Source organism: Acomys russatus, chromosome 29 (genome assembly GCF_903995435.1).
Source record: "Acomys russatus chromosome 29, mAcoRus1.1, whole genome shotgun sequence".
NCBI classification, from domain to species: Eukaryota; Metazoa; Chordata; class Mammalia; order Rodentia; family Muridae; genus Acomys; species Acomys russatus.
This window is the reverse complement of record NC_067165.1, coordinates 23,576,417-23,599,593: the sequence shown is the minus strand read 5'-3', so window position 1 is coordinate 23,599,593 and position 23,177 is coordinate 23,576,417. Positions and strand designations below refer to the sequence as shown.

The 23,177-nt window shown below is 43.9% G+C and overlaps 1 protein-coding gene across 1 annotated transcript; it reads left to right on the top strand.

The window, feature by feature from the left end:
- The first annotated feature begins 186 nt into the window (after positions 1-186).
- Rbbp4 (RB binding protein 4, chromatin remodeling factor) lies at positions 187-21,542 on the top strand. Its single transcript, XM_051170956.1, has 12 exons — positions 187-345; positions 927-1,074; positions 5,435-5,580; positions 10,158-10,331; positions 10,625-10,740; positions 10,859-11,019; positions 11,118-11,244; positions 12,474-12,551; positions 15,262-15,338; positions 15,572-15,629; positions 16,129-16,239; positions 20,940-21,542. The coding sequence occupies exons 1-12, from the start codon at positions 330-332 to the stop codon at positions 21,003-21,005; spliced, it is 1,278 nt and encodes a 425-aa protein (XP_051026913.1). The 5' UTR covers positions 187-329; the 3' UTR covers positions 21,006-21,542.
- The last annotated feature ends 1,635 nt before the right edge of the window (positions 21,543-23,177 follow it).

The window sequence follows — 23,177 nt, the reverse complement described above, 5'->3', positions numbered from 1 at the left end:
GGCGCGCGCGCAATCCGTGGAATCGAGCTCCCGACGGGGGAGGGGGGGCGGGGAGGGAGGGGCGGGGCGCGCGCCTCGGCCCCGCGAAAAGCGACTGTGTGCGACTGCATTGGCCGTGGGGCGCGGATGCTCCGCCCACCCCTCGGAACCGCGCTTCCCCATTGGCCAAGGTTGGCGCGAAGGCGCGCGAGCCGGCCCCCTACGCACGGGCCGCAGGAAACAATAGAGGCCGCGCGCGGAGCGAGCGCCCCGTCGCCTCCCCGCCCCTCCTGCAACGCACGACCCCGGGATATCCCCCCCCTCCAACCCCTCCCGGCTCGCCTGCCGCCATGGCTGACAAGGAAGGTGAGTGTGGCGAGGCCCTCCCGGGAGGACGCTGGGTGTCGGGGCTGTGTCGTGGCCTGTTACGCGGCCTAAGGCGGAGAGCAGGCCCGACGGTGGCGAGCCTAAGTCCCAAGCAACTCCGGCGCGGGGAGGGAGCTCCCCCCCCTCGGGGCGGGCTAACGGCGCCCCGGCTCCTCAGGAGCGGAAGCGGGGCGACGCCAGCTCTCGGGCCTGGGCGAGAGTGAAGCTCGCGTCGGTCCCTCTGCCTGGCGGGACTTGGGACGCCGCTTTCCTCCCCCAGGCCCGATGCGCAGGCTTCCCCTCCGGGGTTGTGTGGACTTGGCGCGCGCGCCGGTGTGCTCGGAGCCAGGCCAGCATCGCCTCCGAGGAGTAACGGAGCGGCTGGCTCGGGGTGGCCCGAGGACTTCCGGGCCCGCCGCGGCGGAGAGCCGCGATGGTTGCCTGCGCCCGGGGAGATGAAGATGAAATCTCCATTTCGGTGTCACAACCTGGGAGCCGCGCCGGTGGCTTTGGAGAGGTTTACTCGCCTTCCGTTTGTGTTCTCTAACTTGATTTGTTTTGTTTTGTTTTGAACATTGTAGCAGCCTTTGACGACGCGGTGGAGGAACGTGTGATTAACGAGGAGTACAAAATATGGAAAAAGAACACCCCTTTTCTTTATGACTTGGTGATGACCCATGCCCTGGAGTGGCCCAGCTTAACTGCCCAGTGGCTTCCAGATGTAACCAGGTGACGCCAATCTCTTGAATATGACTTCACCAGCTCATCTCCTTTCATTGGTTTTCCGTGTTTTTCTCTCCAGTCCCTGAAAGAAGGCATATAATCAGAGCCTTATGAGTATTGCTTTTTTCCCTTCCACCAAAAAGTAAGGTAGAAAAGAGATCATTTTGTAATTTACCTTGCAAGAGAATACGTGGTTTTTTTTCCCCCTTCAACACTGAGTCGAATATTACTTATAACTGCAGTTGGTCATGCATGTAATATAAAATTTGACGGTTTCCAGAATGTATTGTGTCCAGTTTTCACAAGGAAACACTTAAATTCTTAAGTCTTTTACGATAGCAAGGTTAATAAGATAAATCTGGGACTTGCCTTCAACAAATACATTGCCTGGTTAGAGGGGCAGGTATTCAGCTTTAGCTAAGTAGTTAGGTAACACCTGAACAGGGCTAGGGGCTTGAGCACAGACTGGCAGGGACTTTGAGCCTCAGCACAAAAGGTTGGATGGGGTTGGGGGGACCCTGGGGGATGGAGAATGAAATTACATACACAAAATGTTGTCTGTCAGCTTGAAGTACCAGGACTAACTTGCAGAAGGAAGTGGCCACACAGAGATAAAGGCAAATGTAGATTATTGTTGTAAATTTGGCAAAACTACTAAATTCCTTTGAAACTCAGCGTTAAGATATGTACAAAATTTGGTTATGAGAGTGATTGGGTTCAACAAGTAGTGGAAATTGGGAGCAGTGCCGCACGCCTTTAATCCCAGCACTCAGGAGGCAGAGGCAGGCGGATCGCTGTGAGTTCGAGGCCAGCCTGGTCTACAAAGTGAGTTCAGGATGGCCAAGGCTACACAGAGAAACCCTGTCTCGAAAAACCAAAAAAAAAAGAATGAGGGCTGAAGAAATGGCTCAGTGGTTAAGGGCACCACCTGCTCTTCCAGAGGTCCTGGGTTCAAGTCCCAGCAACCACATGGTGGCTCATAACCATCTGTAATGTTATCTGATGCCCTCTTCTGCAGATAAAGCACTCATATACAATAAATAAATCTTTTAAAAAAAAAAAAAAAAAAGAATGAGGTTGCTACCTTTCAAGCAGTGTTGAGGGAAATGGAGACCTTTATCTGAAGAGTGCTGAGCAAATCCATGCCAGACACCTCGAAGTTTGGAGGTGGGACTTTTTTTAAATGTCTTTTACCTGCACATATGTATGTATCATGTGTGCAGTTCCTGCAGAGGTCAGAAGACGGCTGGAACTCCTTGGAGCTGTTGAGCTGCCATAAAAGTGTTGGGAATCAATCCCTGGTCCTCCGAAAGAGTAGCCAGTGCTCTTTTAACTGCTGAGCCTCTCTCCAGCCTGTGGAATTGGGACTTCATTATAACCAGGCCCAAAATGTTGAGAGCTCAAGCTTAGTAGAGTCATTTCTTCTTCAGGGCTTGTTAAGAGGAATGTGTGGTGCTACACACCTGTAATCCCAGCACTTACGGGGCAGAGCAGAAAGATCAGGAGTTCAGCGCTAGCCTGTGACAGTCTAAGGGGGAAGAAACCTGCATGGTGGTACAGGCCTATAATTCAGTACTCACCAGGTTGAGGCTAGCCTGGATTACATAGTAAAACTTTGCCCTCTCCAAAATGTATTTGTCAGAACAAGAGTCCCAAATTTTAGCCATTACATACCTTGTACATAATTAAGAGGGGACTCCTCTACACACAATCTTTATTTTAATTTCATGTGTGTTAGTGTTTTGCCTGCATATAGGTCTATGTGAGGGTGTTGGAGCCTCTGGAACTGGAGTTACAGACAGTTGTGAGCTGCTGTGTGGGTGCTAGGAATTGAACCTGGGTCCCCTGCAAGAGCAGCCAGTGCTCTTAACATCTGAGCCGTTTCTCCAGCCCCCACACAGTCTTTTAAATTGGGGGAGGAGGGGCAGAGCAAAGGCCTGTTTGCATCTTTGTCAAATTTGAACAGGAATTACTGTTGGTATCTTGAGACACAAATTGGATCTTCCTGTTTGGCCCTTAACAGTATCTTTTCTAGGGTGCCTTACTGCTTCTCTTCTTTGACACATTTTAAGTAGTTGGCTCTTTGGCATACCCTAGGTATTTAACTTAATCCCCTCAAGCAGTTCTTAAGCCTTCATTCAGTCCTATTTGTGTAGCATCTTTCTCATCTAGACAAAGGGTTTCAGGTTGTAATGTACAGCACAGTCAGCCGGAGGTGGTGTGGGTCGTGCTGTGTCTCCTGCCCTCCAGGGCTTCTGATTCTGTAGAACCGAGAGGCTGCATTCCTCACTGGTGTCTAATGTCACTGTACTGTTGGCCCAGCTCTGCTTTACAGCCTAGATGAACACAGACGGTACTGAGTGGTGTCTCTTCTTTGAAACTTAATATTCCTTGTTCCCTACAGTCTAAAATCCAGACTGCCTTAAGCTGACAGTCAAGAAGTTGAACAGTGATTTTAATCATCTTTCTAGATTTTTCATTTGGCTTTTCCACTTTCAAAACTAGAGTTGGACTTTGGTCTCAGGTTCTGTTACTTAGTAGCTGTGTGATCTGAGCCACATTGCTTAATTTCCCCAAATTTCAAATATTTTCACTTCAGATTGGGCTAATTCTTGGCGAGGTGTGGTGTTGCATGCCTTTAATCCCCCCACTCGGGAGGCAGAGGCAGGTGGATCTCTGCAAGTTTGAGGCCAGCCTGGTCTACAAAGAGTCCAGGACAGCCAAGGCTACATAGAGAAACCTTGTCTTGGAAAAAAAAAAAAAAAAATTTTTTTTTTATGGTTGTTGTCTTAGTTTGCTTTCTATGCTGTGATACAACACCATGAACAAAAGTAGCTTGGGCAGAAAAGAGTTTATTCCAGTTTACAGTTTATGATCCATCATGGAGGGACACTGCTTCCTGGCTTCAGTTTGCTTTCTTATATAACTCAGATTGACCTGCCCAGGGATGACACTGCTCATGGTGGGCTAGGTCCTACATAAATCATTAATCCAAGGGTTGCCTACAAGCCAGTCTGGTGGAGATAATTTTTCAGTTGGTATTCTCTTTTCCGAGTTGACTCAAGCAAGGTGACTGTTGAGTTGGTTGACTAACCAGCACAGGTTTTGTGTTTTGCTTTTTTGTCTGTGTGGTCTGTACACCACTTAATGTACCTGGTGCCTGGAGAGGCCAGAAGAGAATAGGGTCAGATCTGCTGGAGCTGGAGTTCGGCATGGTTGTGAGCCAGCGTGTGGGTGCTGGAAACTGAACCCAGGCCCTCTGCAAGAATAGCAAGTGTCCTCTCAACAGCTCCTGCGCATAGCTCTTTAAGGAGCGTCTGCCTTGTTTTTATTTTGAGTTTATGCGTATGCATATTTTGGCTGTTTGTGTATACGGAATTACGGAGGCCAGAAGATGGCATTTATTTCCCCTGGGTCTGGATTACAGAGAGTTGTGTGTCTCCATGTGGGTATTAGGAATTGAACCAGAGTTCTCTGGAAGAGCAGCAAGTGTTCTTAACTGCTCAGCCAGCTCTCTAGCCCCAGGGAGTTGTGTGTAATGGTCTCAGTATTTTCAGGTAGGGGAGTGTGTGTCGCTCAGTGGTAGAAAGCTTACCTGAATGTATAAAGCACTAGTTTGGGGATGTGGCCCAGTAGATAGACGACTGTTACAGAAATGTGAGGAGGATCACAGGTCAAATCCCAGCACTGGCATAAATAGCAGCACACCTGTAATTCCAGGAGGCAGATAGGATCCCTGGAATTCAACTAGCTAGACCAGCAGAAGTAGTGAGCTTGGTTCAGGAGAGAGATTCTGTTTTCAGTCTACCTGGAGGAAAACGATGGCGGAAGAGGACCATTGTCGAGTTCTGCAAACACAGACAGGGTTTCTCTGTGTAGCCCTGGCTGTCCTGGAACTCACTTTGTAGACCAGGCTGGCCTCGAACTCACAGTGATCCACCTGCTGCTGCCTCTTGAGTGCTGCCACTCTTTTAAAAGTAGGAAATATAGTGGCTTTGGTGATGGCTCAGTAAAATGCTTGCCTTAAAGCGTCAGGGATGTGAGGTTAGTCCCCAGCACCAATGTTGGGTGGTGTGTGCTTTAAGTCTTGATTTAGGAAAGCAGGAAACAGGAGGCTCACCAGCCAGGCTAACCTAATTGGTGAGCTCCAGACCAATAAAGCAAGCATTGTCTTCAAAGACAAGCATGTTAAGAGTGACACCTAATTGTCCTTTGGTCTTCTCGTGCATATGTGCTTGGGCATAGGTTTTTTTGTTGTTTAAGGAAGAAAATGAATTGGTTGGGGATTTTTATTGTTCTTGTTCTTGCTGTTTTGTCATATGTGCACTACTAGGATTTCCTGAATAGTGATAATTTGCTGTTACAGGCCTGAAGGAAAAGATTTCAGCATTCATCGGCTTGTCCTGGGAACACACACATCGGATGAACAAAACCACCTGGTGATAGCCAGTGTGCAGCTCCCTAACGATGATGCTCAGTTTGATGCATCACACTACGACAGTGAAAAAGGAGGTAGGAGGGACTCTTCAGGATGGAAGAAGTCAAGTTGCATGGGTTATATCATCTTTAAGGAGGTACACAGTTTGGTCAGATAACCACCTAAGTTATGGATAAAACTAGTTTGCAATCCAAAAGTTAAAGGTCTGAGTTCAAGGTCGGTCTGGTCTACAGAGTGAGTTCCAGGACAGCCAAGGCTAAAACAGAGAAACTCTTGTCTTGAAAAAACAAAAACATCAACAACAGCAAAAGCTAGTTTGCAGCTAAGAAGTAATCAATACATAATTTGGTTCTGTATATTTGCTGTAAACTGCCCTGCACTAAATTGGTCACGGTGGGTTTACCGCAGCTAAAGAATTGATCCAAAGACAGAAATTATTAGTTCATAGGTTTGGTTTGACACTTTTTTTAAGTGAAGGAGTGTTTTGCTTCCATGTATGTCTGTGTACCGTTTGTGTGCCTGGTGCCTATGAAGGGCCAGAGAAAGGTGTCAGATCCCCTGGAAGTGGGGTTATTGGCCTTTGTGAGCCACTAGGAATTGAAACTGGGTCCTATGCAGAGCAGCCAGTGCTCTTAATTGCTGAGCCATCTCTCTAGCCCCACATCTTTTTCTTTTTTTGTTTTGTTTTGTTTTGAGACAGGGTTTCCCTGTGTAGCCTTGGCTGTCCTGTACTCACTTTGTAGACCAGGCTAGCCTTGAACTCACAGAGATCGGCCTGGCCCTGCCTCCCGAGTGCTAGGATTAAAGGCGTGCACCACCATGCCCGGCCAGCCCCACATCTTAAACTAACTGTTTAAAGCATAGGTGGTAGGAGGATGACAAATTGCAAGCTAGTTTGGAGCTAGTGATTCTCCATCTCAAAATAGAAAGCATGGTTTACACAGTACCCGAAACATGCAGTGACTCTGCTACTAGTTTCATGGGGGTGTGGGGCTGTAGCCTCTTTTTTTTTTTAAAGATTAATTTATTTTATGTATATGAGTGCTCTGTCTTCATGCACACCAAAAGAGGAACTCAGATCTCACTATAGATGGTTGTGAGCCACCATGTGGTTGCTGGGAATTGAACTCGGGCTCTGGAAGAGCAGCCAGTGCTCTTAACCTCTGAGCCAGCTCTCCAGCCCTAGGCCATAAAGTCTTAATAAAAAACGTCTTAGAGGAGTGGGGAGGGGGTGAAAAACACCAGATTTATTTTTATTTTTAGAGACAGGGTTTCTCTGTTTAGCCCTGGCTGTCCTGGAACTCACTCTGTAAACCAAGCTGGTCTCAAACTCAGCGAACTGCCTGCCTCTGCCACCCAAGTTCTGGGATTCTTGTTTTTGGCCCTTTTGTTGTTGTTTTGTTTGTTTGTTTGTTGTTTTGTTTTGTTTTTTTCAAGGCAGTTTCTCTGTGTAGTCTTGGCTATCCTAGACTTACTTTGTAGACCAGGCTGGCCTCCAATTCAGTGATCTGCCTCCCTCTGCCTTCTGAGTGCAGGAATCAAAGGTGTGCTCCACTACACTTTTATGGCCCTCAAACCAAAATATCAAAAGGGCAGAGTCAGTAAGAGAAGTTGCCTTGAATAAACCCTGACTCAGAAAGTAGATAATGGACTATCTTATTTACAGTTATGCTCCAGAGAATCAATACTTACTGTCTATTGTGATTAACAGAAAGAACCTTTCATTATGTGTAGGTTTGTTTGGGATCCAGCTGTTAGCCAGGATTGCAGCTGTGCTGTGTTCTGGTTATTCTATGTTTAATCTGTGATACAGAGTGCAAACTAGGTTAGGGTAATGGTCAATTATGATTCTGTGTAGTTTGCCCAAGTGAATAATTTTTTCAAAAGTTATTCTCTAGGTGACCATATATGGTTGGTTGTAGGAGGAAAACACTGGCTTTAAGAGTGTGAGGGTGGCGGAAATCCTGTTTTCCACTGTCCAGCTGTGTGGGTTTTGTGTACATTTGCCCTGAGTCCAGTTCCTATCTGTTAAATGAATTGTCTTTTTTGTTTGTTTTAATGAGTTCCTGGGCAATTGAACCTAATGTTTGTGTGTTTAAGGCCAATGGCTCTTATTTACTGAGCTACATCCTCAGATCTAAATGAAATAATTTTTTTTAAATTGTATTTGGGTGCTGGGGTTGTAATTCAGTGGTGGAATACTTTAGCATATCTGAAGCCCTAGTTCCACTTGGGCGTGAAAATTACCACAGTAGCAGATGGGGAGGATTATTACACACTCAAGCCCGTAATGAGCTGCATACTTGAGACCCTGACTGAACTGTCTCAAAAGGGCTTCGCTCCATCAAAAGTAGTGACAAAAGCAGTGGTGTGATTAACAGCTACGGATTTTTAAATTATCACAGTTCTCCAGTGCTTTGCCCCTTCTCCAATAACTTTACAGATCGTGGGTGGGCTTGGTCCTTAGAGATGTAGGAGAGTCATGACTTGAGTCGATCTCATCAGTGATGGGTACAGTTGTGTCTAAGTTAATGTCTGTCTGTGGGTGCTGGGTTGTATCTCAGTGATAGTTTACCAGTCTAGCATTTGCAAGAACTTGGGCTCCACACCCAGCCCCACAAACACAAGGCAAGCCACTTCCTACCTAAAATAAGCTACATTCTAGAAATTTCTTTGTGAGATATAATAAATCATTGATCTGGTAAAATAATTTAGTTATTTGGCTTGTGCTGTTAAAATATATTCTTTGAGATTCCACAAGACTTATGGCCTAGAACAATGACTCTTCTTAGAAATCAGAGTGACAGAGCTTTGTGTGCTGATTGTATTGGTTAGGAAGAATGTGCATGTTCCCTCTGGGGTGCTGGAAATACTCTGGGAGTTTGTTGGTTTTGGTTGGTTGGTTGATTTTAGGGAGGGCGCTTTGCAGTTTTTTTTAAAGACAGAATCTCATTGTATTCTGGGCTGGCCTGAAACTCCTTAAGTAGTCATCAACTCGTAGTGATCCTCTTAACTTAGCCTTGTTTACAGAAGGTTGCTTTTAATGGTGCTACTATTTTCATGTACATGGCTGTTTTCCCAGCGTTCTTGTCAGTGCTCCGGGTGCCTATGGAGGCCAGGAGAGGGTGTCAGACCCTTAGGACTGCAGTTACAGTTGGATATGGGGCCACCTTGTGAGTGCTGAGAGTCACCCTGGGTCCTCTCGGGAAGCAGCCAGTGCTCAGTCACCAGCTCAGGAGAATGTTTTCACTCTGGTCTACATGGAAACCTTCATGGAGATCTGCTCATTTCTGTTCTGCTGTGTTGTGCTTTGGGTTGGTTATAACGGTGTTTTGCCTTTGAGTGTGTGTTAGAAAAAACGAACTTAGGAAGAATTTTTTACTTACACTGAGTTTTCTTTGTTAATATATCAGACCTTTCCCATTTTTAATGGTCCTTTTGTGTATCTATAGTGGCAATCTAATTTAAAGCAGGTGTAGTGAGGTGGTAATGTGCATATGTGTGGCCTTCGGTTCAGTCTGCAAAAATAGAGAGAGACACATCCTATCCTGTGTTAAGCTTGGTTTGAGAGCTGCATATGGGTAGTACATGCTTTGTGGTCTCTACTTGGAAGGCAGGATGATCTTGAGTTTGAAATAAGCTGGGCTATTAAGACATGGACAGACCCTGTCTTCTAAACAAAATAATGTTTGAATTCTCCAAGGTGAGTTTCTACTGCTATATTTTAAGTGTTTGTCCCAAACTGAAATCATGCGTTATATGATTGATTGCCCCTTTTTCTATGGGTTCTGCCAAGTGTTGGCTTTTCACCTTTATTTTGCTACTTTGATAGTTAAACTTTTTGGAAGGCCGGAGTTGTGGGCGTTGTGTGCTTACCACCATGTGCTTATCACTTACCATGCTTCATCTTCTCTGCTATTTATTATGTGTGCCTGGATGTGTGTGGGGTTTGTGTATGGGGGTCAAAGGGCAGCTTTGCCCTCTACCTTGTTGAGGCAGGGTCTTGGCTGTTGTGTAGCTGCAGTGAATGCTCCAGGCTGGCCCGAGAGCCTTCTTTCCTAACCCTGTGTTACATCTTTTGTATGTTGTAGAGTTGGAGGTGTATGCGAAGGTTTAGTGTACACTCCACCCCACCCTGAGACAGGGTTTCTCTGTGTAGCCCTGGGTGTCCTGGACTCACTTTGTAGACCAGGCTGGCGTCTGCTAGGATTAAAGGTATGCGCCACCATGCCTAGCTTTGAGCCTTTTTTTCCAAAGACAAGGTGTCGCTGTGTACCCCTGGCTAGTTGGCTAGTCCAGAACTCTGTCACTGCCACTCTAGAGCTAGAATTGAAGATGTATTGCACGGTGTGTGCATGACATGCAAAATAAAGATGGTGGCTCAGGTCTTCAATCCTAGTACTTGAGAGGCAGAGGTGTAGGTGCTTAGGTCACTGTATGTTTTAGGCTAGCCAGGGCTACAGTGAGACCCTGTCTCAAAATAAATGAATGTAGTAAGAATTATTTTGAGGTTGACATTTACCTAATAGTCCAACGGTGTTAACTCATGTAAACCTTTGCACTCTGAAAATATTTTTTTTCCTTCAGTTAGGAACACTTTAGGAATACAAGTATATAATCTGGTGATTAAGTACTTTATGTTTCTATACAGAATTTGGAGGTTTTGGTTCTGTCAGTGGGAAAATTGAAATAGAAATCAAGATCAACCATGAAGGAGAAGTCAACAGGGCTCGGTACATGCCCCAGAACCCTTGCATCATTGCAACAAAGACTCCCTCCAGTGATGTCCTTGTTTTTGACTATACAAAGCATCCTTCTAAACCAGGTACCTCCCTCTTAATCAGATACAACAAATTCCATATACTCAGAAATACAGTTCCAATTCCTTGTGGTTTTATGACTTAACATCTGATGATTTGTATTGATATGTGTGGAATTCTTCTCAAGGGATGTAGTCCTTTTACGTAGAAGAAAATCATGACTGTACAACTTCAGCATTATATATCTGATAATAATGGGTCTGTATTTTGTACAATGGATGGTTATGGCATCGTCTTGCTTAATAAACCCAGAGGCACAGTGGGCTGAATACTCCTGATATAATCTGTTATTTTGCAGACCCTTCTGGAGAGTGCAACCCAGACTTACGTCTCCGTGGACATCAGAAGGAAGGTTATGGACTTTCTTGGAATCCGAATCTCAGCGGGCACTTGCTTAGTGCCTCAGATGACCATGTGTGTATCCTTGCAGTTTTGAAGCAAATCTGGGATTGTTACCAATTGGGTTTTGGGGGGGGAGGGGATATGTGGGGAAGTGAGAATCTTTTATATAATGGTTCATTTTACATTCAAGACCATCTGCCTATGGGACATCAGTGCAGTTCCAAAAGAAGGGAAAGTGGTGGATGCGAAGACCATCTTCACAGGGCACACGGCGGTAGTGGAGGACGTTTCCTGGCATCTTCTCCATGAGTCTCTGTTTGGGTCAGTTGCTGATGATCAAAAACTTATGATGTGAGTGGAACCAATTGTTTATTTTTTACCACATATTTTCAGAGTTTTGTATCAGTCACCATTTCAAGCTTCTTTTCCTGTTCTCTTTTTCAATTAAGTTGGGATACTCGTTCAAACAATACTTCCAAGCCAAGCCACTCAGTTGATGCTCACACTGCTGAAGTGAACTGCCTTTCTTTCAATCCTTACAGTGAATTCATTCTGGCCACAGGATCGGCTGACAAGGTAGAGTTGCCTTGTTTGGGTATTTTTGTTTTGTTTTAAAGATTTATTTATTATAGCTGAGCATGGTGGTGCACACCTTTAGTGCTAGCACTCAGGAGACAGAGGTAGATGGATCGCTGTGAGTTTGAGGCCGGCCTGGTCTACAAAGTGAATCCAGGACAGCCAAGGCTACACAGAGAAACCCTGCCTTGAATGCCTCCCCTCAAAAGGAACTTTTGTTTGTTATGTACACAGTGTTTTTTGCCCAAATGTACTTCTGCGTGCCAGAAGAGGACACCAGATGGTTGTGAGCCATGATGTGGTTGCTGGGAATTGAACTCAGGACCTTTGGGAGAGCAGCCAATGTTCTTAACCTCTGATCTATCTCTCCAGCCCATGTTTCGATTTTTTGTTGTTGTTGTTGGTTTGTTGAGGTTTAAATTCTTAGGGGCACGGATATGTTCAGCTATGTCATGTCTTCATCATGGTGTGCATTTAACGCCCATTAATACCAGCTCTTCTGGAATAGGATTTACAAACGTGTGTGAGCCACCAGGTGGGTGCTGGGTTAATGTTTTCGTTAAAGGTTTTTGTCTTATCTTCCAAATTTGGGGAGGTGGGATTCAAGAGAGGGTTTCTCTGAGTACCAGCCCTGGAACTCTCTTTGTAGACCAGGCTGACTTGAACTCATCCACCTGCCTCTACCTCCCAAGCACTGGGATTAAAGGCATGCACCACTAAGCCTGACCTTGCTTAAAAAAAAATTTAAGAGCCTATTAGCCTGACAGGATGGCTCATTGAGTAAAGGCACTGATTGCCAAGCCTGAAGATCTGAGTTCAGACCCAAATGACTAAAGATTACCAACTCCACTCCTGTTAGTTGGCCTCTGATTTCTGCACGGTTGTGATGGTACATGTGTATGTACATACACACACTGAACAGATAAAATGTAGGGTGCCGGAATCTACAATTGGGATGTAAGATATATCGAATTGTAAAGTAATTTTAATAATTAATTAAAAATTTTAAATTACACTTTATTTATTTGCTTAACACACATATGCCATGACACTTGTGTGGAGGTCAAAGAACAGCTTGCCAGAGTTTGTTATCTTCTTCCACTCTGTGGGTTCTGGGATCAAACTCATGTTATCAGTCTTGACAGCAATCACCTTGTCCACTGAACCATTTTGTTGGCTCTAGGGTTTTCTTATTTGATAAGTTGATATTGATTTCTTTTTGTACATAGACTGTTGCCTTGTGGGATCTGAGAAATCTGAAACTCAAGTTGCATTCCTTTGAATCACATAAGGATGAAATATTCCAAGTAAGAGAAACCAATGCTTCCATCTCCCTCTTTCTCCCTTCCCTCCCTTCCCTTTCTTTCTTCTCCCTTTATCTATAGAAAATCTGCTCAAGTTTGATACTTTGAATAGAGTTCTAAATAAGAAAATTTTGGGACTGGAGAGATGGCTCAGGTTAAGAGCACTGGCTTTTCTTCCAGAGGTCCTGAGTTCAAGTCCCAGCAACCACATGGTGGTTCATAACCATCTATAATATGGTCTGATGCCCTCTTCTGGTGTGCAGGTGTACATGCAGGCAAAAACACTATACATAATCATTAAATAAAGCTTTTAAAAGAGAAGAAAATATTTTATATCTCTGTTGGCTTCTTGGGATATTAAGAAAGTGGTGCTGAATTACTGGGTGCAAACCTTATAATCCCAGCACTTGGGAAGCTACAGTGGAATGTGGTGGCCAGGTAGAGAGATCCTCTCATAAATCAGGAAGGGCCTGGCTTGCCTAGCATGTAGGAAGCCCTAAATTCCGTCCCTAATGTCTCATAAACCAGCATAGTAGAACATACCTTTAATCCCAGCACTGGGAAACAACGGGTCAAGGTCATGCATGTCATACAGTCAGTTCAAGGCCAGCTTCAACCAAAATGGGAAATGAGTCCTAGTCTTAAGATTATGGGAAGAAGGTGTGTGTATCTATGTGTTCTGCCTCCGGGTTAGTCATTAAACTTTGTTTTTCTGGCTTAATTTTTAGAGACAGGGTTGTTCCTGTGTGGCTCTGGATGTCTTGAACTGGTGTTGTAGAACAGGCTAATCTCAAAATCTGAGGTCCACCTACCTCTTCCTCCTAAATGCTGGGATTAAAAGAGTCTGCCACCGCAACCTGGCTCTTTTATGGGGGCTGGAGAGAGATGGCTCAGTGGATAAGAGCATTGTGTGTTCTCCCAGAGGTCCTGAGTTCAATTCCCAGCAACCACATGGTGGCTCACAACCATCTATACTGGAATCTAGAGCTCTCTTTTAGTGTGCAGGTGCACATGCAGATAGAGCACTCATGCACAAATTTTTTTTTTTTTTTAAATTTGTGCTGGGCATGGTGGGATATACCTTTAATCCCAACAGTTAGGGAGGCCGATGCAGCTGGATCTCTGTGATAACAGCCAGGGCTATTACACAGAGAAACTCTTGTCTTGGGAAAATTATTTTGTGTGTGTAGGTGTTTTGCTTGCACCTCAGAGACCAGAGCTGGGGTCATTAGATCCCCTAGGGCTAGAGTTACAGGTGCTTTTTGAGCTATGTGCATGCTAGGAATTGAGCCATACTCTTCTAAAACCGGTACTTTTTCTTTTGTTTTGGTGTGGTGGCACTGAGGTTTGGGTTTGTTTGTTTGGTTTGGTTGTTGCTGTTGTTTTTTTTGTTTTGTTTTTTAAAACAGTTTCTCAGTGTAACAGCTCTGGCTGTCCTCAGACTCACAGAGATCCATCTGCCTCTGCATCCCAAGTGCTGGGATTAAAGGCGTGCACCACTAGAACCAGTACTCTTAACCACTGAGCATGTCTCCAACCAGCCTTTTTTTTTTTTGTTTGCTTTTCAAGACAGGGTTTCTCTATGTAGCCTTGGCTGTCCTGGACTCACTTTGTAGACCAGGCTGGCCTCGAACTCACAGCGATCCGCCTGCCTCTGCCTCCCGAGTGCTGGGATTAAAGGTGTGCGCCACCACACCCGGCTCTCCAACCAGCCTTTTAAAGATAGTCTTACTGTTGTAGCCCTGTCAGTCCAGATACTTGTGGAGATCCTCTAACCATTGCTATTTAGAGTCCTACATGCCACTTCTTTAAAAAACAGGTACATCTTTCTGACTCAAACAAGAAATGATTGCCTGCTATTTTAAGACATGTGGTCTAAGACATTGTGAGGACTGCTTTACAGCATTTTCTCTCAAGCCTAAATCTTATGGTGAAGCCTGGCGTGATGTTATATGCCTCTAATCCCAACAAAAGATCGTCCTCTCAATAGCCGAAATATTGAGCATATTTTGTTGTCTTGGCTCATTTTGATTTGTTTATGATGGTAGCTTTGCTTGAAAGAGTATATAAATTCTTTCCTAACTCATTGGCCAATAATGCCCTCCTTGTGCCATTAACTAGCACTTCCTTAATAAACAGCAGCAGGGTTTGTGATGTGTGTGTCTTTTACCTAACATCATTGTAAGGAGTCTTTGGGGAGAAAGGTAGAAGTGCCTGGAACTCCAGGCTTATTGTGTATTGTGTGGCACATAATCAACAGTTGAGAAAATAGAGATTTGTGCCACCTGTCAATATTTTAGTTTCTGTGTCAGAATCGAACTTTGACTAAAAGCCAGAATTAGGCATGAATAATTTGCCAGGAAGAAAAGTAAAATAAGATTTTCAAACGAGTAAGTTGAAGCTAATGTGTGATGACTTATGCTTCAGTGTCAGGGTAGGGGTGGAGCTGAGGCAGGAGGATCCCTCACAGGAAAGTAAAGCCAATTTGAACTCTATTCTCTGAGGCCCTATTGAGAGGGACAGTGGGACGGAGTGTAAAATGCAACAGAAGCTAATATTCTCTCTCTCATAATGAGTTACTTTCATATAAGAAGTATCTGTCAGTTTTAACAGGGTTCTCTGCCCTTTTTATTTACTAGCTTTTGTAGGATATAATTTGAGATGTTTTGCTTCTGTTTTCTAATTTGTATTTTTCTTCACTCTTGGATAATAGGTTCAGTGGTCACCTCACAATGAGACTATTTTAGCTTCCAGTGGTACTGATCGTAGGCTGAATGTCTGGGACCTAAGGTGAGTTTTATCCATGGAGTTACTTGGGTCCGGGGTGTTTTTGAGACAGGGTTTCCCTGTGTAGACCTGGCTGTCCTGGAACTTCCTCTATAGACCATGCTGGCTCCAAACTTAGAGATTTGTCTGCCTCTGCCTCCCAAGTCCCACAAAGCTTGGCAGAGTTACTGTCTTAACACTTTTCAAAAATAGGTACTCAGGGTAATGTTTTCTGACTTAAAATTCTTTTTTATTAGTAAAATTGGAGAAGAACAGTCCCCAGAAGATGCAGAAGATGGCCCACCAGAGTTGTTGGTATGTTACAAACCTTTCAGACACTTTGGGGTCTTCTGTATTTTATTTTACTTTATTTACTTATTTATAAATCAAGGTTTTTGTTTGTTTTTAGTATTTTGTATGTGTGAGTGCTCTATCTGCTTGTACATCTGCATTCAAGAAGAGGGCATCAGATCCCATTATACATGGTTGTAAGCCACCATATGGTTGCTGGGAATTGAACTCATGATCTGTGGAAGAAGAAACAATGCTCCTAACCACTAAGCCATATCTCCAACCCCTGTCTTCTGTATTTTATTTTGGTTTTTCAAGACAGGGTTTCTCTTGTAGTCCTGGCTGTCCTAGACTTATTTGTAGACCAGGCTGGCCTCGAACTCACAGAGATCTGCCTACCTCTGCCTCCCTGAATGGTGGGATTACAGGCTTGCACCACTATGCCTGGGTGTGTGGGTGTGTTTTAAATAGTGAGCTGGTTTAATGTCTAGATTTAATGTCTTTGTTTTGGTCTCTCTTTTAGTTTATTCATGGTGGCCACACTGCCAAGATATCTGATTTCTCTTGGAATCCCAATGAACCTTGGGTGATTTGTTCTGTATCAGAAGACAATATCATGCAAGTGTGGCAGATGGTAAGTGTTCAGCCATTTGTTTAGGGGAAGCTAAATGAGACATTTCATTCATACATACATATATGTATACTGAGACTATCGCCCTCATTAACACAGAATGAAATTATAGAAATCTAATCATCCTTCAGCTGCAAGATATAATTTCTGGGAACACAGCTTTCAAGTAGGATTTGGAGCAGCAAAGTATATAGAAAAAGAAGCATCAAGATCAACATATAAGGGGGCTGGAGAGATGGCTCAGTAGTTAAGAGCACTGACTGCTCTTCCAGAGGTCCTGAGTTCAATTCCCAGTAACAACACACTGCCTCACAGCCATCTGTAATGTGATCGATGCCCTCTTCTGGCCTGTGGGTGAATATGTAGGCAGAGCAATATATACATAATGAATAAATAAATGTTTAAGCTAGACATGGCACATGCCTTTAATCCCAGCACTCGACAGGCAGAGGCATGTGGATCCCTGTGAGTTCAAGGCCAGCCAGGGATACACACAGAGAAATCCTGTCTTTTTTTTTTAAGTGTATGGTGGTATGTTCCTTGAATCGTAGCACTCGATGACAGAGAGGCAGGTAGATCTCTCTTGAGTTTGAGGCCAGCATGGTCAACAAAGCCAGTGCCACGACAGCCAGCGCTACACAGAGAAACCCTGTCTCAAAAACCCAAACAAAAAACAAACAAGAACTGTATAAAAGCAGCCAGTTGGAGCCCTCTACACTCTCCATATAACAAAACAAGAGTACATATAAGAAAAATCCCAGAATCTCTGGTAGAGAGTTATTATGTAAATGACCCACTTTCACTTTTGTGTCCCTGACTCAAATGTTTTTCTTCTAGGGCCCAAGACAGGGTTTTAGTATGTACCCCAAACTGGCCGTATACTCACAACTGCCTTACTGCCTCAGCCTCTTGCATGAAGGAAGATAAGAGATATATATACCCACACTTTGTAGATGCAGCTGCCTCTGTGTTCTGTTTTCTTCAGATGTGACTTACTTACATGTCTTTTCCTTTTTCGTTGTTTATTTGTTTTGACGCAGTGTCTGATGTAGCCCTATTGGGATCAAACTCATGGCCCTTCTATTTCCGCTTTATGTCAATTGCCCCTCTTTGGGTTTTTTGGCTTGCTTGTGTGTGTGTGTGTGTGTGTGTGTGTGTGTGTTTGGTTTGGTTGGTTTTTTGAGAGGGTTTTTCTGTGTACCTTGGCAGTCTTGGACCATGCTGGCTTCGAACTCACAGCATTCCACCTACCTCTACCTCCCTGACTGCTGGGATTACAGGTGTGCACCACCGTACCCACCTTTGCTTTGGTTGAGACAGTTTCTGGCCTCAAGCTCAGAGAGGTCTACCTGGCTCTCTGCCTCCTGACTGCTGAGAGTCAAGGAGCACACCACACACCCAGCTTATATGTTGACCCTGATGCTGTGTATGTCCTTAACTGCTCCAAACCCTTTTTGAAAGCTGTGTTCCCAGAAATTGGAGCTGAAGGATGATTAGATTTCTATAATTTCATTCTATGTTGAATCATAGTCTCTTACAATAAGTATTAAAGAGTTGATTGGGGTTCTTGTATCGTGTTTATTTTGAAGTTGTCATAGTATAGACAACATTCATTTTATAAGATTTAGGCAGGGCATGGGTACGCATAGCTTTAATTCTAGCACTCAGAAGACAGACAGAGGGGGCTGGAGAGATGGCTCAGCGATGATCTGGTGCCCTCCTCTGGCCTGCAAATGTACATGCAGGCAGAGCACTGTATACATAATAATTAATAAATAAATCTTTTTTTTTTTTTTAAAAGACGACGACAGAGAGGGAAATCTCTTGAGCTCAAGGCTAGACTATGTAGTGAGTTCCAGGACTACACATAGAAACCCTGTATGTTGGGGGTGGGGGATGTTTAACAAGAATAATGTGATTATATCAACATGGTACCCCTGAGAGAACAAGAGCCAGGAGAGCCTGGCCATGCTTGTTTCAGGAGAGCTATCCTTGTGTAGCTTGCTTGTAGGGCTGTGACTGCTTGAGCTATTTAAGTCTTATATATGTGTTCTGCTGAGAATGTGGTGAAATACAAAAAGTTTAAAGAAGGAATCCAATAGTAGATTATAATCTTGAGGCTATGAGGGCTTAAAGGTTTTGTTTTACATATATGTGTATGTTTGCCTGCATTTATCTATGAGCATCATGTGCATGCAGTACCCCTGGAGGCCAGAAGAGGTGTCAGATCCCCTGGGACTGGGGACACTGGAGGTAGTGAGATACCATGTGGGTACTAAATGAACCAGAGTTCTTTGCAAAAATAATTAGTACTCTCTACTACAGAGCCCCAGTAAAAGGTTGTGTTACTATGTTTTGTGTATAACAGACTGGCCTTTAATTCATGGCAACCTACCTGTGCCAGTTTTCCAAGTGCTGGTGTTAAAGGGCTAAAGGACAAGCTGGCCTATTGGTGCTCTGGAGAGAGAAGCTCAGTGGCTGTGCTTCCTGGGTTTTATTTTACTAGGTTTTACACCGCTGAATATAGGGGGCTTGTTACTGACTGTATTAAGTTTTATTTTGATGTGGGGGGGTAGGGCTGGTTGGTTGGGGTTTTTTGTTGTTATTGTTTTGTTCTTTGAAACAGGGTTTCTTTGTGTAGCCTTGGCTGTCCTGGACTCGCTTTGTAGACCAGGCTGACTTTGAACTCACAGGGATGAGCTTGCCCATGCTTCTGCTTTTTTTTTTAACAGCACTTGAACCTGGGGCTTTTTGTGTTCTAAAACTGTTAATGCTGTGAACCCAAAGGAAGTTTGGGCTCATTTAGCAACTTTAATCTCTGTGCTTGTTTATACGCCTTAGTGCCGTGTGAATAGTATAAAGGCACATATATAGTTTGTTTTTGTTTTGTTTTTTAATTTTTATAATGTTTTATCACTTATTTTTTCATAACAGTAAGCAGTCTTTACCTGAAGATCTGTACTTGGCATGGTTTGTCAAAGACACATGGCTAAACTATTGATTTTGTAATAGGCTGAGCACGTGTCAGCAGCTTGGGGTTTTTTTGTTTGTTTCTTTGTTTTTTCTGTTTGTTTGTTTTTGTTTGTTTGTTTGGTTGGTTGGTTGGTTTTGGTTTTAACTGACAGGGTTTCTTTGTGTAGCCTTGGCTGTCCTGGACTGACTTTGTAGACCAGGTTGGCCTTGAACTCACAGCAATCTGCCTCCAGAGCTCTGGGATAACAGCTTGGTTTTTAGATGATCTTTGTTGGTTTTGGTAAGAACTTTGAAAGCCCTGGGGTGTTATTTGTGTTTATGTGTAGTGTGTCTGCTATAAGTGTGTTGGTGTCACACGAGGCCAGAAGGCGGCATCTCTGGTACTTTGGAATTGGAGTTACAGGCAGTTGTGAGCTGTATAACATGAATGCTGGGAGCTGAACTCTGGTCCTTTGGAAGAGCAGCAAGCATTCTTAACCACTGAGCCATCTCTCCAACCTTGATACATTATATTTTAAAACAATTTTATTTCTTGTCATGCATCTATCTAAAATTACATGAAATAGTAGTTCTGAAAATGTGGGTCCAGGCATGGTGGTGCACAGCTTTAATCCCAGGAGGCAGACACAATCATATCTCTGTGATTCAAAACCAGCCTGGTGTTGTACACACTAAGTTCCAGGACTATGTAGAGACCTTGTTTCCAAAAACTGGGCAATGGTGATGTGCACCTGTAATCCTAGGAGGCAGAGGGATCTCTCTCTGGGTTTGAGGCCAGCTTGGTCTATAGAGAGTTAAGTCCCAGGGATGCCAGGGACATAGAGAGAGAGACACCCACCCACCCACCCAAAACCTGTCTCAGACCAAAATAAAAAGGGGGAAAAAAAGACGAAAAAGTTTTAGGGGGATGAACTATATCCTTCCAGAGTTCTGTTGTGGGTTATGTCCATATAATAAGTCGTACAGACTTAGGCTTTTTCTCCCCCCCCCCCCCCCCACTAGAACTGGTAAACCATTGGAATTTCCAGCAGCCATGCTACATCCTCTCCTTTGTTTCTGTTTTTCAAGTCCTGGTTTCTCTGTGTAGCCCTGGCCATCCTGGAACTCACTCTGTAGACCATGCTGGCCTCCAACTCAGGGGTCAACCTGCCTCTGCCTCCTGAGTGCTAGGATTAAAGGTGTGCGCCACCACACCCAGTTTGGCTTTAGCCTTATTGTCTCTTTGGTCAGATCGCATAAGGTTGTCCCACTTTCTGCAACATCTGGTGTAATAATATTGCTATTCACTGAGTTTTATCATACTTAAGAGTTACACATCACAAATAATTAAGCATTTTTATCATCTCCAGAAGAAATTCTGTGCTCATGAGCATTAATTTCTATGTATCTCATAGAAACCTCTATGATTTATATGTTAGCATTTACCAAGAATCTATCAGGTCAAAGGGTTCAGGAATGATGATCATCCATACTTAGGTGAAAATGCCCTGTACAAGGGACTGTGGCCACTCCTTGTTTTTACTGAACACACCCTGTACCCATTTATGATTCTTACTGCTTGTATATTGTCTATTGCTGTTTTTATTCAATAGTAGCAGGTGATTAGTTAGAAAGGTATGGCCCCGCTTGAAATGTTATTATCAGGCACCTTGGCATAATATATTATGGAAACTTGGACTTTAAGAAGTAACCTGTCTTCATGCTAAATACCCTTCTATTTTTTTTGGCAGGCAGAGAACATTTATAATGATGAAGACCCTGAAGGAAGTGTGGATCCAGAAGGACAAGGCTCCTAGACATGTCTGCACTTGTGATTTTAGACCCCTTGTTTTCCTCTGAAGCCTTGAGATGGATTTAACATTGGTTTGAGACACAGACTTTATTCAGTTCTCTGGCTACAGTAAGTGCCACCAACAGTGCTATTAGCCCAAACCATGGGTATTTTCTAAATCTTAAAACCTGAGGACTTAATTCAACAAAGCCTTGTTGGTGGGCACCTGTCAGAGAGCTGAACGAAGTTTGTTTTTGTTGTGTGTGGGGGTTTTTTGTTTTTGTTTTAACTTGGGACCACCAAGTTGTAAAGATGTATGTTTTTACCTGGCAGTTGTACCACTGGTGAACTGTCAAGTTGAGAAAGATTGAATTGATAGTTTGTATTTGTTTTTAAAATTAAATTAATCCTTGATAAGAGTTGCTTTTTTTAGGGGTTAGTCTTTGACCACTATAGTTTGATGCCATCTCCATTTTGGTTGACCTGTCTCACCATCAGGCCTGTTACTCTCCATGACTAACTGTGTAAGTGCTTATAATGGAATAAATTGCTTTTCTATATAGCCTCATGCTGGTGGGTTTTATTTAACATCCATCAAACAGCAGTTTCTGGCTTCTAGAAGAGTTAGTTTGGACAGCTGGTTTTTCCATGGTTTGACTATCAAGATTAGAATAAACATAATAGACCCAGAACCATTTAAAAAAAGAAAAGAGAAAAGCTTTACTCCAGCCGGGGAAAGGGAAGACCTTACCAAACTGTACATAAAGCAGTCTTGGTAAAATGACATGTTTTTTAAGCCTTCCCTAGAGAGCTACACAGGTTTCCAAGAATCTCAAAGGCAGTGTGGTAGAGACCTTAAGGCAGAGGTTAAATTTGAAAGAGACTTGAACTGTTTTTCAGAGAGTCAGCGCCTTCATTACCACATGTGAAAACTAGATGAAATGACTGTTTGATTGGACTGGCTCTGACCTCCAGAAACATTTGTGACTTTGGGAAAGTGAGTAATGAACTGTTGGCCACATCTGAAGTGATTCCTGTTTGGGTGCTTTGGTGTGTGGTAAAAATTAGCAAGCTGGGTATAGTCCTGTACACCTTTAATCCTAGCTCTTGGACAGAGGCAGGTGAATTTTAGTGAGTTGGAGGCCTTTGAGTGAGTTCCAGGACAGCCAGGGTGTTAGATGGTAATACCCTGGGTGGGGGGTATCTTGGGTCACGTTTGGTGAAGTACACCTGTAGTCCTAGTAGTTATGGGGTAGATCATAATGACCTACATAAGTTAGAAACCAGCCTAGCATACTTGAGACCTTGTCTCAGAAAGTAAGCCAGGCATGTCTTTACTCCAGCACTCCAGAGGTAGAAGAGCAGGCAGATCTCAGTTCAGGGCCAGCATTGTCTAAAAAGTGAGTTCTAGGACACCCAGGACCGTATAAGTGGGGTCTTATGGAGAGAGAGGATGAGGGAGAAGAGAGAATGAGAATGAATGAATTATGGGCCAGGCATGGTGGTGCATGCCTTCAATCCCAGCACCCGGGAGGCAGAGACAGGTGAATCTCTTGAGTTGAAGGCCAGCCTGGTCTACAAAGTGAGTTCCAGGACAGACCAAAAAAAAAAAAAAAAAAAAAGTATGTTAGTGTAGACTTGAAGGGGGTAAATGGCTTTGTGAATAGAGCCATTTAAAAATCTTAACACCTGGGGCTGGAGAGATGGCTCATAGGTTAAGGGCTCCCCCAGAGCTCCTGAGTTCAATTCCCAGCAACCACATGGTGGCTCACAACCATCTATAATGTGATCTGGTGCCCTCTTCTGGCCTGCAGGTGTACATGCAGGCTAATACCCATTGGGTGGTGGTGGTGGTACAAACCTTTAATCGCAGCACTCAGGAGGCAGAGGCAGGTGGATCCCTCCAGTTCCAGGACATCCAAGGTTACACAGAGAAACCTTGTCTTCAAAAAACAAGTTTGGTTTTTGATTTTGTTGTTGTTTGGGTTTGTTTTGGAGTTTGGTGGCCTTGGCTGTCCTAGACTCACATTAGATCAGGCTAACCTTGAACTCACAGCAAATCACCTGCCTCTGCCTCCCAAGTGCTGGGATTAAAGGTGTGCATCACCACACCTGGCCAAAAAACCCAAGAATTTAGGGTCCCTATAGCAAAAATTGGCTGTCTTTTGACCTCAACATTTTCCCTTAAATGTTCTTG

Bases quoted from the DNA above. Each gene is read 5' to 3' on its own strand.
- Rbbp4 (XM_051170956.1), top strand. The intron at 11,245-12,473 runs GTAGAGTTGCCT...TTTTGTACATAG, and splicing joins CCACAGGATCGGCTGACAAG to ACTGTTGCCTTGTGGGATCT. The intron at 15,630-16,128 runs GTATGTTACAAA...TCTCTCTTTTAG, and splicing joins ATGGCCCACCAGAGTTGTTG to TTTATTCATGGTGGCCACAC.